The sequence below is a fragment of the Maylandia zebra genome, linkage group LG23 (assembly GCF_041146795.1).
Source record: "Maylandia zebra isolate NMK-2024a linkage group LG23, Mzebra_GT3a, whole genome shotgun sequence".
In the NCBI taxonomy this organism is placed as follows: Eukaryota; Metazoa; Chordata; class Actinopteri; order Cichliformes; family Cichlidae; genus Maylandia; species Maylandia zebra.
Window position 1 is genome coordinate 5,323,785 of NC_135188.1, and position 18,738 is coordinate 5,342,522.

Consider the following 18,738-nt stretch of genomic DNA (forward strand, 5'->3'; position numbering starts at 1 on the left):
AAAAAGAAAATGTGCCTTTATGCCCAAACATTTATACTTTCAAAAACATTTAATATAGCCAGTTTACAGTTAGTTATTCATAAAGAGAAACAATCAAAAACAATGTCATCGGTTTCTGTCATGATCAGGTCGTCTCTATGGCTACGAAGGGAAGACCCAAATAGCCAAGTTTCTGTTGGTGAATGAAATAAACCAAGCAAGCTTGCAATATTACAGGCTGTGTCTGATATCACTCCAGAATTAGCTTCATGATTTTGCCCTTTTTAAACATGAATGAAGAGATACAACTTGCTGCTAAAAATCTCACGGCACACCCATAAACACAAAGTCTTAGTCCACATGAAGCCACAGTCTCTGGTGTTAGGGGCCTTTGCAGTCAAGGAGAAGATAACTTGTGCCACGATTCATCCATGTTACATTATTTTGCCACCATCAGAATTTTAGAGCAATAACAGAAATAAACGTGACACTGCCAATTTCTTTTGTTTGTTTGTTTTTATTTTATTTTAAGCCTCTTTAGGGAAACCGTGTAGTGGAACTGAAGTCGATCAACAGCTTTTAGTTTAATTAGGGCCCTTTTTCTGTGGATGACATTTTTGCAACATCAAGAAGAGGCTTAATCACAAATACAGCGTGTTGAACAAAGCCAGGAGAGACTAGTTAATGAGATACAGACATGTACAGATGAAAGGAAGGACAGAGAAATCCAGATGGTGATTGTTCTTTAGATGACCGGCTCAGTCTGGAAAAGCAAATACTTCAAATTGAAGAGCTCAAATGACCTACACGGTGGGAAAACTCATTGTGATCGATGGGCAGCCATGAGGCACATTTTAGAGTCTTTCCAAACAATTATGAAAGCACTGAAATAATATGAAGTCCGCAACTGAAGTTAAGTAGTTAAAGTCCACACTATAAGAATATGGACAAGTTTGAGTTTGCACACCACATTTAACGTTTAACTGTAATGGCCACACATGTATATCTAACTGTTCTGACACATGAGGGATGGAGCTGTCTTATGGTTATCCAAGCTCCTGATCATCGATGATTCTGATGGATTAAGAGAATGTAGAATAAATATATCAATATCTAAAACTTTACACTGATGTAGCCCCTAATCTATCCATTTACACCTGACAGTAATCATTTCAGGTGCAGTCAATAACTAATCAAAGCCACTTGTGATCAACATTTCACAAGCTGACAGAGATACATGTACATCTACGCGCCATATGCCATTCTGACTGACCGCTGCTTTTTCCTCTTGACTCTGCGAGGCTATTGCTGGGTTTTAAAGCAGATACTTGGCAGCGATAAATCCCTCAACTCCGCTCTTCAGCAAGGCTATGAATTTTGATGTGTCTTTGTGTGTGGCAGACATGAGAGCAGAGTGGAGAGCGAAAAAGCGTGGGGTTAGAGTGATTAACCAGTGCGTTGATGGGGATTTAGTGAGGATCGTGGTTAGTGATGGGTGGCCTATCTCTCTGTACGCTCTGACTAACCACTGATCCCCAAGAGGGTTCAGCTCAGCTCAGCTCAGCTCAGCAGCCCAAAGCATTTTCATTAAGGATGGATTGAGTCTATCTCAACATTCCCCCAACACACACCTTCAGAAACACTTCATCAAATGTAGTGTTTTGCTTAGTGATTAGCCTCTCCCAGGCTATGAGAGAGTGAGACTGATTCCTCTGTTTAAAAACCCCTTCAGTCAAACCTGCCCTACTCTAATATACCCTTAATGAAGTAGGCTTTTTCTACTACGAGGACACAAATACTAGATTGCTTTTCAAATGGAAGCGAAAGAGCAAGGGATGGGATTGTCGGATAGATGGAAGAGGGGACGGTGTAATTGTGCACATATGCTACTGTGTAATGAAACCGTGAAAAGCAGCTTGTTTTGGCCTGTCATCTCAGATGTTTGTGACAAAACAGGACAAACACAGAACAGATCAAATAGCTTCTGCTTTCGTGCAACATCTTTGCACATATCCAGCTTCTCCAAAGCCATTTTAACCACAGCACAGTTGGCAGGCTAAATCGAGCTCACCCAGAATAAAACAAAATACAGTGGAAATGAATACTATTCTGCCCTCATGCTGTTTAGAGCACAGTGGTACAGTACTGTGTGTGAACACCAGAGAGACATCAGCCATATTGTGCTGGCTTAGGAGAGGAGATCAGCTGGGAAACAGGCAAAATGCCAAGCTTCTCTTTAGATTTTTTTCTACATCTCTGTTTATTTCACACTCTCTCCTTCCCTTTCTTTTATCCCCCAAAATCACATTTGCTTATTTTTCTCTTTCATCCCGCACAGCCTTTTTTCGTCCAACTTTCTCTTGTGCTCCACGCTGCTTTTTAAGACCATGTCCTTCATTTTGTGGCCCTGCTATCATCTTTTTCACCCTCCCTCTTTGTGTGCCTGGTGATCTGAACCCCCAGAACATCTTGCTGTGTCCTCACAGTCTAATAAGGCTGTAATCCACACAAGCTGTCCGTTGATACAAGCATCCTTAAAAGGACAAAAGCTGAAAAACAAGGGGGAAAGTGGACAGCTAAAAATAAAGCCTCAGCTGTCGGGGTGAAAATTTGATGATGGTTTTGATAACTAATATCAGTGTCGCTATCAAGCCACATCCACGGTACATACATTAAACATCACCATCATCAATGACTTTTTTTTTTAGAAAGAAATGTAATTTTACGGTTTATGGAAAGTAAGGCATAGATTATCGTCATGCCTTCTGCACACACTAATCATTTACTCAGTTACTCTTAGCACACTGTGTCTAACAAGTTTTGTTCATGCTGATATTCCAATTGTTCAAGTTTCAAGAAATACTCAATAAAAGTCTTGAGCCACTTTTTATTTCTTTATACTTTGGTAGGAAAATGTGAAATCTGTCTGGCAATATGTCAAAATGTGCAAAAATACAGTGTATAACAAAATGCACTCTCCTAATAAATCTTGTTTGGAATGTAATGCTCAGTAATAGTTCTACAGGCTTTGCCTTTTGTTCCGTTCTCTGTCAAGATGATCCCACGCTGCTTTGATAATTGTTGTGGTCTGGGCTCTGGGGAGGCCAATCCATGTTTGATAGTGTTCCACTATGCATTTTTCTTTTTCATCAAGGTTTGCTGTTACTGCATTGGCAGTGTGTTTGGGATCATTGTCATGCCGTTGCCAATCAGACGCTTTCCAGATGGTACTGCATGGTGGACAAGGAACGATCCCTAACACGACGGACTGAAATGCAGCTGCAAACCACGACAGAGCTCCCAGCGAGCTATAGAGACTCATTGTTTTATCTCTCTCTGACCACCTCCAGACAGATTAACGATTATTTAAACCAAATGTAAAATTTGGATTCATCCCTATAAGACCTCTTGCCACTGAATATTCATCCAGTTCTTGGCACACCTCAGGGTTTTTTCTCTGTTTCCATTCCTTAAGAATGGCTTTTTAACAGCCACACATCCACCGAGACCATTTCTGATAAGGCTTCAGCATATGGATCAACTGAAGTTCCAGATACATCCCTCGTATAGATAGTTATTTTCAGGCTTACCGCTTTGTCTATTGGCCTCCACTTGTCCAGGCCCAAAAGCCAGTTGGGAAACACCTTGTTAGTGTAAAGATGCTGTTTATGCTCATCAAATTGTGGTACTTTTGACATGTTTCATAAATTCAGCTAAACAAATGGGAACACATTACATGCTTTTTGCAACAAGCTGCTAGTAACAAAGTGCTTAAAAGCATAATTTCATATTGGTTATTTGCCCAGTTGTCCGTTATGTGTAGACACATCACTGGTTCATCCCTTAAGTTGGGTGCCTTTTGTGGTTGAATGATTTCTAGGTCACTGTTGAGCAGTTTAACAAAAAACAAAAAAAACAAAACCAAAAACATTTCTCTATAAATGGTCAAGTATAAGGACTGGACTGAAAACGAGACAATGGCCAAAGAAAAACCGAGGAGACCTTAAGAGGACCTGGGGAACTATTGGTCAAGACCACTTTAAAGAATTATGATGAAGTCTGACTTCTTGGAAACAAAATATAAAGAGAGGAAATAATTAGAGATGAAAATATTACCAGGTCTCCATTACCTCTATTATAGATGACTGAAACACCGGGGGGACTGAGCTTTTGCTGTTGTGGCCCCCAAAATATGGAATAAACTGCCCCTCCATATTAGGTTGGCCCCAACACTTGAAATGTTTAAATCACTTTTAAAAACGCACTTTTTTTCAAAGGCTTTTTAGGAGTAGTACCAGAGTCAGTTTGTAGTCAGCTGTTGCTCTTAATCTTTTTTATTTTGTTAATTTTATTCATTGTATATTTTATTGTCTATTTTACTCATGTTTTAATATTTAATATATATATACTGATTTATTTTTATCATTTTCATTTATGTATTTATTTTACTGTTATTTATATTTATTTCTTTGTCTGCTTAGTGTATGGTTTTTAACTTTTATCTGTTTTATTATTGGAAAGCACTCTGGTCAACTGTGTTGTTTTAAAGTGCTATATAAATAAAGTTGGGTTGGATTGGATTGGTTTTACTGGCATTAAGCCTAAAACTAAATGACTTATATTTAAAGTTGTGTCTCATGAGATCTCCATAGATATCATTCTACATAAGCGGACTGAATTATGTGTGCAACAGACCAGCAGCACGGCGTCAGTGATCTCTGATTACCCTATGCATCCATCTATAATGGTAACCAGATTCATCTAGCTTTCCCCAACTTAACAATGAACTCTAACCCAAATGTAAAAAATGTAGGCCAGGTGAATAAAGTTCCTGATTATATTAGCGTTTTAAATTTCCCCCAGCCCAGTAACAAAAGAGAAGTTATGAGAAATAAAGTATCTCCCTTGACAGAATTAATAATATCCTTCTCTGTTTGTGTTCCTTTGTCATGTTATCTTAAGCAAAGAAAACTCAAACCTGAAAAAAGCGACTCTTCCATGAAGGAGAAATGACATCAGTGATAAAGGACAGGCCATCATTTGTAACATCAGTACCTCGTATCACTTGCACAGCCCAAATTAAAAGGGATAAGAATATGAAGCTTCAAAGAAAAACACAAGTTTTTCAGAGTATATTAAAAATTTTCCTGTGAGACCCAAAATAGTCCAAAAGGTTACTTACATCTCTGGCTTTGCCATGGAAGGCCTCTTGAGATGCTGCCTCCAAAGACCCAATAAAGAACATTGGATGGGTCTCTCCATATCTACAGGACGCATACACACACACACACACACACGACTCTTATTTAAAACATTGTTACTATCCAGCTTTGTCAGGTTTCAAAGCCATTTTAAATTGAGCATAACAACCGCTCACCTCGAAGAGAATTCAGAAGTAAAGTGAATTAAGGCATCAGTTTCATTTTCACTATTCTCTGGCACTGCAAAAGGGACAAAAATAATTATATGGTCAGGCTTTACATGCTGTATCTGGAGGTTAATACTACAGTGGCTGCTATAACTGAGTTCTACAAGTGGTTCACATTACGTACTCATAGGTGATTTCCTACAGCTCGAGGAGCCCACTCCAAACATCTCTGAATCATCCACACCAAATTCTGATGCGTCTTCATAATCATCACCCTCACTGTCGCTGATCATATGGACATCCGCACACTGTAAATAAGAAGCATTTCATGAGCATGTCTGATGCTTGAAAGTTGCCTAGGGGATGAAATGCATAACTCAGAAGCGTGCGGTGGCATACGTAGGTCAATTTACCTCTTCTGTGGGTTCCTGGGCATTAGCTGGCGAGGACCTTCGACAAACACTCAGGTGATGGCAGGGATAGCTGATTCCAGAAAGAGCTAGTGTCATCTAAAACAAACAAACAAAGGAAACAGAACAAAAGAATGAAGCCAACAATTAAGAATGACTGCCGACCGTGTGCGTTTACTCAACACAATATAATAATGTCATCAAGTTTAAGTATGTGTTGGTATCTACTGCTTATGACTTGCCTAAAACTGATGCCTAAACCAAAACAAGGCAAACTTCACCACTGATTCTGTAGTTGTGCCTTACATTTGTTTGCCTTTTTCCCCAGGCAGCAGAAGCATAACCTGTATCATGACATACTTTGTATTTTCAAACAAAGGCTTGATCATCTCTCTAATGAGGCGTGACCACAATGAGGTTTCTGTACACCTGCAGGATCCATAAGTGCAGTGGTGGTCTATAGTAGAAGGTAACCTGACTAATGAGCTCCCAAATCCAAAACCAGGACTGAAAATGTGAGCATTCAGCAGGGACTCATTACAGGAGTCTCCTGGCTCAGACCCCAAGGGATATCAGCAATAGAGACAAGGCTGTTGCAGAATGAAACTAAAGTTGTCTTGCTTTTAGATCTTAGATCTTCCAATCTGAATATACTGAGACTTAATAATAACACAACATTATATTCAGTGGCACCTGAACTGAAAACCCACATGCAAATACTGTTCTGGTAGAGAGAACAACAGCACTGAGGCAGGGTAGGTAAGCTTGGTGTGATAAGAGCCAGAGGAGCTGCTCATCCCCTGCAGAGGTCCTCTTATCTGCTCCATTGTCGAGTGCTGAGACACACAAAGAGCAGCTGGACATGGCTGAATCAAGAGACGCTTACACGCAACACCAATTGAGTCTGAAAAGAGCTACACGGGCTGAATGGAGTTTTCCTCTCTGTGTCTCTCCTAAATTAAAAGTACTTCCTCGTGCTGGTGTCAGCTCTCTAGAGCAGGAGAGAGCAGTGTAACCAGTAGACCTTATCACAAACACGGACTTATAAGTGTATCTCTGTTTGCCTGGCACTGATAAGAACTGTGCCGTCACGTCGCACTTAATTATCTTTTGACTGTTAGAAAGTAAGTGCGCTGCACACAAAAGAACCAAATATTTATACAAAACTATTTGCACAGTTGTGGACTAGTTGAGTCAGTGTAGGCGCTGCTGGGGTTGGGCAGTATTGCGATACTCATCCTGAGATTAGTTTGAACATTTTAATTGCTTTTTATGCTGCGGTTTTGTATTTTACGTAGAATCCACAGTGCTTCACCATATAACAAATCAACAAAAGGGCTTTTTTGTTAGCAATTACACAAAATAACCAAATTATTTTCTACAAAAAAGAACAAGGTAGAAATTATTATTTAAGAAAAATTTGCATAGATACTGATCAAGAAATCATGAGAAGCTGTGTCCATATCCCCCAAATCTACCACAACTATACTCTTTGTCCCTTTGCAATCACATTTACAACATATACAGAAATAAAATGATAGCATTTATTTACATATTGGGGTTTTTGTCCTCCTAAAAAGAGCAAGTGAACTCAGTCTCACTCTTGGGAGCTGAAAAAACATTTATTGCACCATTTCAAATAGTTGACAGAGGATATACTAAAACTGGCTATAATATTGGCGTTTCAAATTCCCACCAGTCGAGCAACGATTGACTGAAGGGATATTTCACCGAGTATCTCCCCTGACAATATGAGAAAGAATAACATCTTGATGAGTATTCCTCCTCTGTGTTGTCTTAAGCGCAGAAATCTGCTCCAAAAAGCAGTGGCTAGACTCTCACGCAATATTGAAACAAAACAAACCAAGAATGACATCACCTCTAAAGGGACAAATCCACCGTGGAGCTTTGTTTGCAAGAGCACATCATATAACACTAACTAAAAAGGCTAAATGTTTTGGGGCAAAAATATTTGACTGTCCTTTTCTTTGTGAATTTATGTTTTTTTCCCTTTGGGGCCAAGAACAGATGAATGTTCCCAGACAAAAAGAAAACCAAACAGCCAAGCGCATACAGACGAGAGAAGAGACCGACTGTACTTCCTGCACATTACCAATTAGTAGCAAGTGTACTATTGTCAATAAAAAGCACACAAGTGTCACAGCAAGGACAGCTGATCCAGCCAACCCTAACATAAGGAACACCTACGAAGAACACTTAACTGAATTGCCTCGTCTGTGCTCAAGTAACTCAACTCTAACTTATTTACTTCTTTTATTTCATTAGATCTATCAGTCATTCTAATCAGAAACCAGAACATCACAAAAGAATTTACTGAAAAAGTGGGAAAAAAAATTAAGCGATGTAGAAACGCAATTTGCTTTTTCAAAACCAGCAACACGCTTAATGAAAAGCTACGACCACTGAAGACGTTATGGGTGCCAGGTCTGTGAGCTGAATTAACACTGACGTTATTGAGCTAAAGATGCACAGGTTCTGAACTTTAAGGACGTGAAGGAATGGCCCCGTCTCTTCGCTGCCTATGAGTGGCAATCAAACGTGAGAATTTTAACACAGACTGGCAAGCAGAGCCCCATAAACCCTTTACCCCCGCCACTCACAATGAGAGGGTTTTGTCTGAGCACCTAATAAGTGTATAAATAAAGTTGATCACTTCCCCTGTCAAAGACAGCCTGGAGGGTTTGGGCTGACATGGATGCAACCAGGGGAGGTGAAAAGGGGGGGAAAGGAGAAAAAAAGAGAGAGATGAGTGCCTCTCAGTCCTCTTCCTCACATTGACCCAATGGCTTCTCCCGATGTTGAGGTACACAAGTGCAGCTTGACGGCTCAGTGGTGAAACGTGGAAACAAGGTTGAAGCGCCGCAGGGCACAGGGTCTGAGGGGATGAGGTTAACCCCCAAAATGACCCTCTCCCACATCTCCACACAAAAGGAACTGGCTCCTCTTTTTTGGATTCTTTTAATTAACACTTTCATTGAGGCTCTAAGCATTCAGGGGCTGATACAGGGGAAGAATTTTCTCTTTCCCTCACACCCCCCCTCCCTCCTTTTGCTTTCCCAGTCAACCTTTTTTTTGTCCCTCTACTCTATCCTCCTTTTTCCTCCCTTCATTCTTTCTGTGTTTCATTTTTTTTTCTTTTCCAGTGTAGGCAGTGTTTGGATTAGGTGTCTGGCTGTGAGTATGAGATAATTACCACTGACAGCTGCACTGAAGGCAACCAAAACCTCATCATACCACCTTACTCTACTATGTCATTTTTAGAGCAAGAGAAGAACAGAGAGAAAGAAAAGAGGAAGTTTAAAAAGAAAGGAGATAGAAGACTTAAACTCCACCTTTAAGATTTATTAAGATATTTAATAAATGACATTGTTTCTAGGCTGAGATGCAATAGGAAGATATACAGCGTGACCATGGTCAGGACAAAAGGATCCTATTCTTCAAATAAAAGGTTCAGTGAGATGGGAGCATAACACCAAGAAACAAAAAGAAAACAGATACAGACAGACTAAGTCAGCACTGAATTTCACCTGAAGAAGGCCAATTTCATGACGAAGGGGGGGTGGCTCTGCCTGACTTTACTGCTGAGCCCTGATGCTATGGAAACCACAAGCTGTCCCCCCACCTGTCAATAACTGGTTTCATAGGCCCCAATCAGGTAGAGGAAGATTCCAGTAATGCCAGCTGGGAAATGGAGGGAGGTGCTGCCCTACAAGCCACGGCACCTCAGAGGCTCTGTGGCATTAATACATTAGCAAACACCATGAAACACTGCATAAATGTCAGCAATTACAGGCTAGAAGAAAGGGCGGGTGGTGGTGGAGGGGTGCAGAGATGGGGGGGACGTAATAAGGATGTCCCACTGGCTGTCAATCACTCCAACAGGTATGGGAGGAAGGACGGCCAATCAGAGCTGCTCCAATGAGATGAAGCCTGTGCAGAGACTCTCTGTGCTGAAATGCTAAGGGCAAAGTCTCAGAGAAGGCGAGGACAGAGGTTCAACTGTTATATTTGCAATAGCAAAGCAAGTTAATTTCCATCATCAGTATTATATTCAGAACAGCTTTGTCAATGCCACACAAGCGAGAAAAAATTGAAAGGCAGTACGACCATAATATTTCCAAATGATGCCAGAGTAAGCGTTTTGCTCTACTTGGAGAAAATAATTTTTTTTAATCAAATTTAAACTATAGCAAAGTCCAACACACTTTTTCTCTGACTGAGAACTTTTTCCAGTTCCGTCAAGATGTCTGTGATGCAGTAAACCCAAAGAAAATTCAAGCAAATGCTAAAATAAACAGTCACAAAAACCATTTGTTTTGCCCACATGGATCTCTACTACTAGTAAATATTACAAACTGGATTCTAATGAATCTATAAGAACATTGTAATCATGGCACCCAAAACAATGTTCAAGAAACAAACATTTAAATTGCTCATCATGAACAGCTGCACATTTGTCAACCAAATGTGCTCTGGGTAAATGTCACACTGGGGACATTAAATTATTTATGGAATATTAAGAAGCGATACAGAAGACTGGGAAAATGTTTTATATGCTTTGAATAGCAATGTGTTCACATTGGCAGTCGTGTTTGATGGTGAATTTGAATTACTTAGGAATAAAATGTACAGCAGTTAAAGCAATGTGACTTTTACTACCTTATCTATCTATCTATACATATCTAGACAGACAGACAGATAGAGATATTTATTTATTTATTTATATATAGATAGATATTTCTTTATAGATATATTACTGCTACTATGTCCCATTTACTACATTTAATACTGAATTTATGACGATATAAAAACGTCTATCGTTTCATTTTACGCTATCGTTTGTTTCGTGATGTCGCAAAATAAACTGTTTACGACAATATTTTTTCATCGTTTTGATGGTCACTGTAGTGGCTATATTAATTTCTTAAAGTTCTCTCTTTCTCTTATATTTAATATAACCACACTATGGACGGACAAGCGCCTGTTTTTATGCGTTTTGGTTAGCAACAACGACGGTAACGGCATCGCGTGTCCGCTTATTTATGTTCCACATAAACCTTTCACAATAAAGCTCAAGATCCTGTTGAGACTTTTCAAAATAAACTGAATCACGTGAAAGAGCAGATTATTTACAGATGAGAATTAAAAAAAGAGCCGCCAGGTGCTAAAAAATAAACCTTAGACTCAAACGTTAGAACAGGCTTTTCCCCGCAGCACGCAGTGTAATAAATACTTACAAAGAAAACGGCGGCCGTTACAACTTATGTCTAAAAATGTATAGTTTCATGCATCGGTTAAAACACTCGACTCCAGCTACATGACGCGCAGCTGGAAAAACTTCCCGCAAGTTGAGCTGCCTGAGATTCACAGAATTTACAGAAAATGTTACATTTTTGTGATTTATATCGTTATCGGACGATAGAATTCTTATATCGGGATATGAGATTTTGGTCATATCGCACAGCCCTACTAAATTCCTTTATTCTAAGAGCCCATAGCAAAAACAATAACAATAGACTGAATAAACTAATCTGTGATTCATTGCCATGAAACCATTATGCATCCTGATCCAATTTCCGATGACCATCAGACCTTGAATTTCAATGAAACGTGCTGAGTGAACAATATCAGGAGCTGACACATCACGTAACCACTAGTTTTCTGGAAAGGTGAGAATTTCTTTCTAACAAACCATCTCCTATACTCCAACAATACATGACATAATTACACTAACATTACACCAACTCAAATAACTTTCTCACAGCACAAGAATAACTGAGAGAAGAAACTGATATTCTGAGCAGTTGATCAGCTAGATGAACTATGATATATATATAAACATAAATGTGCTCTAGATGACTATGAAAGCAACTATACAGCTAAAGCAAAGGCAATTTCCCCAACACTGTCACAGTCAGCATGTGAATTCCTGCTAATCCAATTACAAATTTTCTGTATCAGTACTAAATATGTTATACCTTTTCTTAAACAATGTAGAATTATTTTAGTACTTCAATCAACAGTTTATTTAAATAAAACAAAATTTGCAATATTGGGAAAAAAACCAAACAAACAAAAGACAAAAAAACAAGTAAAAAGTACTAATAATTTGACCAAGAATTCAAGTGAAAAATATGAATTTTCAAAGCCAAAGGAAATGTTTTTTCTAAAGACACAGTTCGGTTGGATCAGTATTGGGGTTCGATAGCCCAAGACACAGTGTGTACAACAAGAAAGGCACATTTGCAAATACACAAATGCAAATATGCACACACAAATAATAACTGCACAGGTGAATGCATTGGTATCGCACAAGACAGAAGAGTTGAGTAGCAATCGATTCCACTGCAAGCAGGATAGTGCGTGGAGCTAAATGCAATCCTGGGCCTCTGACTGCCATCTTTATTGGCCCAAGCCCCGGGAGATGAGACTGGGCTAATGAGCTAGACACTAACACTGGCTCCCTACCCGACTGCTAGGCCAGCCAAGCCCTTGGCTTTCTCTGTTAATACCTTCAGACGTTTCAATAAGAGGGCTATAGCTAGTGCAGAGGCCATTATTGCACTTCTGTCTCTTCTCTATACTTTTTAATATCACTTCATCCAAGGAAACACAGACACTGCGGATGTGTGCTAGTCAAAGGCTAACCGGGCCTATGATAATCTATTCGCAATCGCTGGCCGTTATATATACAGCTGAGTGTGACAAGCTGAGGCCCGCTGAAAACCAGAATACGGAGAACAAAAGTGCAAATATAAAAAACACAATTATCAAGTGTTTTTCTTACATATCTTACATTTAAACTGAAATTAGTAGGTACAGCTTACTGGTTTGGAATTGGAAAATGAGTGCGCATGGCTAGATAGTAGTAGTTAGGTCAATAGTGCATGAAATGCAATGATTATACTTTAAAATGTTCAGAGCCCGTCTAAGTATTTTCAAATGATTAATTGCTATGGAACATACCATGAGAGGAGTCCTTACTGTGATGATTCCTGCATGTCATTTCCCTCTGCTCTTTCCCTATATTTCCCAACTTTTTACCAATTTACCCAAGAAAATAATAATCTAATTTTAATAGATGAAAAATAGTGATTCCTTTTTTTTGTGGTTGGCTGAATATACAGTACATAGACAAATGTACATTTCCAGTAAGTTGTGAATTATTTGAAAGTTTGCTGGTATAAATTTGAAAACAAAAACGCATAATTTCCCTCAAAACACTGATATGTTGCTTCTGTATTATTTTCAATGAGTTTTACAGTTTTAATTATTTATAAATTACTGCACTGTTTTTTTTATTTACATTTTACAAAATGCCCTCCTTCCTTGTTTTAAAAAAAACTTTGATTTTGGAAAATGTCAGCACTCTTCCTATTAGTGCATAATGTGGCTCCGACTCTGAAAAGTAAATAATTTGGTGGAATAATACCAAACATTTCCACTCAAGACTGAGGTCAGTCATTGCGCCACATGTCCAAAATGTGCTTTCAGATTTGCAGTAAGATTTGTATTTCCTTTGCAATCCCGGGCTGTTTACTGATCGCATAATTTCAAGTCTCCAAAAATAATGCTAACAATGGAAAATCTGCATCGTAGCCCTATGGTTTGTTTGGTGGTTACTGGATTTACAATTGGCTGCTCTGAGCTGTCATGGAACAAAATACAGCAAACAGTCTTGGGTAGTGTAAAACTGTAACCTTTTATCCTTTTTATGTAGGTTAATGGGTGTGTTGTATTTGCTTCCACTGTCAGTACTAAAAGCTTTACTTTGAGTCAAAAAAAACCAGTTCAGTCATTGTTTATCCACTTTGAGTAATATGACTAATAGGTAACAAATGTAACAGACTCTTCCCACATAACACTGTACAAAGTAACAAGTTTATCCATATGAATCACAAGTATGTATCGCTTTTACAGTTAATTCTTGCACAAGACACATATGATAATGCATGGAGAGAAAAAAAATACACCAAACCAAACAATTACAAAGACCAAAATGAAAATTGTTAGCTGGAAGAATGTGTGCACAACAGATTCTCAATGTAGGCATGAAAACATCCCAAACAATTAGCATGGGAACACATATGCTGCCAAAGAAGGGGTGAGGCAAAAGGGGTCAGAGGTTCTTCGAGGTTCTGTATGAGGGCCGCCTCTGATCAGCTTGACTGTGTGTAGGGTGAATGGTTGGGAAGGGCAACCCTGAGACAAGAGAGGTCAGCGGGACCGAATGATGTGAGCTTTAATGTCCACAGACAGAGGACACAGAATGGGAACCATCTTTGACGTCTTAATTACCTTTAACATCTTACTCTCATACTTCTGACAGCTGTTTTGGCGCAGTTTCGAGATTGGAACAATTTTCTGTGCCTCGGGTACTCTAGCAAAACCAACGGACAGAAACCGGAAGGGTGTTTATTCTTTTTTTTCTCAAAGGCACACAGATTTTGAACCATGTGACAGATTTGTAAAAGCACAGTACGAGTGGATTTCTTGGGGAAAAAAAAATAAATTTTTAACATTTTTTTGCTTGCCTAGATTGACCTTAGACCAATCCTCAGAAAAATCCTAAGGAATTTTGTTTATTTGACCATCTCATCCAGCTGGAATCAACAGAAACGCCGCTAAATCATGAATCACATCTAAGCAATGTCTTGCTGTATCAAAATCAAACTTATTTCATGGAGCAATGACACCATTTTGAGAAACCACAGACAATTTTAGGACTTCCTCCCAAGATTTAAAATATGTTTTAAGACCAATTTGTGAGACCATGTTTCAAGTAATAGACTCATCTGCAGAAATCCAACTTAGGTTCCAGTCAGTCAAAAATGAGAACACTCTGGATTATTTAACTAAAAAACAAAACAAAACAAAACAAATAAACAGGGAAAAAAACCGTCCCTGGGGAGCACTGCAATAAGCAAAAATCTATTTTTCACTATCACTGCTTAGATGCTCGTATCGTCATTGCATACCTTTACTGATTCAAACACCCACAGAAAATGTTCCCCGATGAATAGTTTGACTGACTTTTTGCATTTGTGTATGTGTGTGTGTGTGTGTGTGTGTGTGTGTGTGTGTGTGTGTGTGTCTTACAGAATCATCAGACGCTGATGCAGGCCATCCCTCCCACTGCTGATGCCGGACTGGGATGTTGGTCAAGTCTGAAATGTTTCTCTTCACCTGCAAACAGAGGAAATGATTGTATTTTATTGAATATTACTGTATACTTGCAATACACAAAACTCATGTAACATCCGTAATGACAACAGCATGCCCTGCCTCTCTGACTCTACACAAAGAGCTTTGATATTTCTCTATATTCTAGCCAGCGGGTGGGTCAGTTTTAGCGTCAACATGATTGCCTCATTACGTTGCATACAACGCTGTAAATTTTAGGAGGCATCCTCCGCTCGGAAGAACAGAAGAGGCAGAGAATAAAGGGCTTCAGAAGTCAAAGGAGAGAGAAGGACAGAAAAGAGACAGCCAGTGTTATCAGCATTCTTCAGATGCCACTGCTAATTCCCAGCGACAACAGCCCCACGCTCTGAAATGAACAGTATTTCTCTTCTCCCATTCATGTGCGGACGCTGTATCTGCATCACTTAATAACACTCCTTGCTTTTAAACAGTTAGCAGCCAGCAAGCGCCTGTCCCGTCAAGCGTTGCGTTACACCGGCTGCTGGGTTGTTGGTTTAAAGCCCTAACGCCAGCCTGATGTGCGCCAGTAAACCCTGATCAAAGCCCTGTCGGTGTCTGAACGCTGGCGGCCGTGGATTCTAGTGCGTTTGTTCTGCAGGATTCTGCCGTTCAGGCCCGCAGGGCTGAACACTGATGCTGAGAAAACTATCTATTGTGGAGCTAAGATCCCTCCACACACACAGGGCAAATCCTGTCTATGTAACAAGCACTGAGAAGAGATGGATCCTTGAGCATATTCAGGGCTGCTGGTCATGGAGGTGGAAACTTAAAGAACGCTACAAACACAAAGTCAAAGCCAATCTCGGGGAAAGCAGGAAAGCCTGTGCAGCACACTGAACTGTAAAGATTATGAAGATAGACAATGCTCGGCTGCTTGTCCCATAATACTACTTATTACCGCACTTTGCATTTATATGTAGTTTAAAAACTGTCTGGGAGCACAATCAGAATGACTCTTGTTATCTTTTATAAAAGAAATGCTCAAAAAAAATTAAATAAAACAAAGTAAGGAACACTTTTGTCCCAAATATTAAAGTTGAAAATCTTTACTGGCATAAATGAGGTAAAAAACAAAACAAAAACAAAACGACAACAAACAAAAAAAACCCTGTGGAAACACAAATCATCAACCCTCTTAAAACAAAAGCAAAAATCAAAGCTAAAATAGTTTTTGAGCAGAATATTTTTTTCCTACACATTATCAGTCACAAACATAATTTTATTTCACTGTGGATGGGCAAAGCACGGCAAAGCAATTCAGAGTACAAACATGGAGGGAGAAGTATAAAAGAACAATAATAAATGAGTGGCACAGTCCATCCTTTGCCTTTCCGTCGTAAATCCCACACCACACGGCTCGGTGCCTATCCTTATGAAGAGGCTATGATCAGGACAGCAGGCTGGGGTCAAAGCGGGTGGCCAGTGTTATTACAGAGTGTAATATCTATGTTTGACCAGCCAGACTACAGGGATTTGACTGACCGGCTGGCCGGCCGATGAATAGAGGGGAAAAGGGAGGAAAGGAGAGGCATAAACACTAGTAATGAAGAGACTGCAGTCAGAGGTTAAAGCAGCATCAGAGAAACAACAAACTTACGCCCACCACAGAGAGAGTGAAGGTGAGAGGTGGGGGAGGAGAGTGGAGACAGAGAGTGAAAGACACCTGGCAAAGGACAATCTGATCTCACCACAAAAAAAACCCCCACCCACATCTATACAGCAAGCGTGTCCACCTGAAACTACACTGTCAAAATCTGAAGGGAGTCACTCAATCTTTTCCTGACATATGAAATATTGTGAAAAACGACTGAAAGAAAACCAAATATTAATAAAATTAAGGACAGATAAGAACCCAAGACTAGCTTGACAGAATGCCTGGCCTTAACCCAGCTAGCTGAATTTCTTGTTGCAGCCCTCGGTTACAGAGCATTGTTACTGAGGGCTGCAATCCAACCACACATGGAGCAATACTGTCTAATGCTGCCCCCTGTCTACCGCAACAGCCATCTGACTGATAAGTGAGACTGAAACAAACTAAAACAATTACGTTTAATAGTTGCCTCTCAGTAACACTTCCATAGCAAATTCCTACTTACAAATAATTCAGACTTGTTTGTCTCTAAACAAGGGGCCTACATTTGGAACGTCATTGCATGGGGTATTAAGCAAAACATGGCATTGGTGGTCGAACGATTCGGCGGCTTGTGAAAGGTATTGATCAACCTGACTTCTACACAGAGAAGATAAAATGTAAAGAAAATGCCTTTAAGGGAGCATAAAGGGATTTATATCAAAGTCTAACACAGTGCTGCAAATTGTGTGCGGCTGTTCATGTTGAGATGAGGCAAGGGTGTATGAGCCAGTTATACACAACATTAGCTAAACTGGCAGTGGTGCTGAGCTGCTGGGCAATATGCCTCACGGCAAAATTAATGATCCAATCATTGTAAATGCCAATTGCCTGTAATCCTTGCCTGGAAGCAAATCAAAGAAAAGGAAAGGTTTCCGTTAAACAGTCACAAGCTCCCTCTCTCTTTCTTCATCTCCCCTAAGCACCAGATGCCTTTCTTTCATTCCTTTTCGATCCAACCCTCCTTTTCTCAGCTCTCTAGCCCCTGTCTGCATTCGGTTCCTATATGTCGCCCAGCTGCGGAGCAAGGATGGGGCCCATCCACAAGCCCTGGGGTGGGCGGGGTGGGGGCGTGGGGGGGGGGGGGGGGGGGGCAGCAGACAAGGGAAATCCCCAGGACAACTGGTCTGGTCACGGACAACTCAGGACCCGGCAGCCATGCCTATTCTACCCTCTACTTCCCTGGCAAACATTTGCTCTCCAGCTTAGCTCAGAAGCTAGCCAGCAACTTACCCCCACAGTATAGTCTGGTAATGCCAATCAGAGTCTACACCGCCTTGAGCTCTAGAGATGGAGAAGAAAGAAAGTGGAAAGGGGACACTGGGAGAGAGATGGAGAATGAAGGAATAGAAAGGGAGGGGTAAGGGCAGTTCCCTGAGAGCCACAAGGCAAAGCCACAGTCTTTGGCAAAGACAAACAAGAAGACAAGACTCCATCCTTATTGATATGCACAAGCAGGGACCATCGGTTAGTCTTCAGTAAAGACAAAAGGGAGAATGGGGAAAGAAAGGTGCTCTGTAGTGGTGTCCATATGTGAGATTGGACACAGTATACCAGAAAAGAGTGTCAGTCAGGCTGAATATGTGTTGTTACCATTTTGTTGCGTCCCAAGATATTTCTGTTGACAGAACAGCATTTCCCTTCTTGCTGGTGTCTTTAATTATTCTTCTTATTGTATATTTTTTTCAGTCTATTTCCTCATCTCTCCCACAGGCAAGCCATACTAAAGCAACTCCACTCCACAACTACTCTTTCACATTCACTCTGACTCCGAAAACGTTTCTGAGCCAGCCCTTACATGATGTATACACATGATATATTCAGGTTAAAGTTCTGGGTCTCATTTTCCCCGCAGGGGGCCTTGAGATGCCTAAAGACAAGCATTTGTAAGGAAAGGACCGCAACGTGGAGGCCTGTTTAAGCCCACATGGTCCCTTCTCTATCCCCCGTGGCCTCTTACAGCACCCCCACCAAGCCAACAGTCCTTTGCCTCCTTTCTGTGTCCACAGTTCCCCCCTCCCACACCACAGGGACCCCTCCCCAGTGTTTGTAATCCCAGCAGAAACACTTAAGGTTCACAGTGGGTGCTCATCAAAACCATCTGCCTGAGAAGAGAGTGAGGAAAA

At 40.3% G+C, this 18,738-nt stretch overlaps 1 protein-coding gene across 1 annotated transcript in view; it reads right to left on the minus strand.

The window, feature by feature from the left end:
• The window catches only part of faf1 (Fas (TNFRSF6) associated factor 1), a 60,418-nt gene that overhangs the window by 24,784 nt on the left and 16,896 nt on the right, over positions 1 to 18,738 (minus strand). The window contains exons 8-12 of the mRNA XM_004554921.3: positions 14,878 to 14,964; positions 5,761 to 5,856; positions 5,532 to 5,655; positions 5,357 to 5,420; positions 5,162 to 5,243 (exon numbers count right to left, since the gene is read on the minus strand). Of these exons, the coding sequence (XP_004554978.1) occupies positions 5,162 to 5,243; positions 5,357 to 5,420; positions 5,532 to 5,655; positions 5,761 to 5,856; positions 14,878 to 14,964 (453 nt within the window). The remainder of the gene's footprint in view (positions 1 to 5,161; positions 5,244 to 5,356; positions 5,421 to 5,531; positions 5,656 to 5,760; positions 5,857 to 14,877; positions 14,965 to 18,738) is intronic.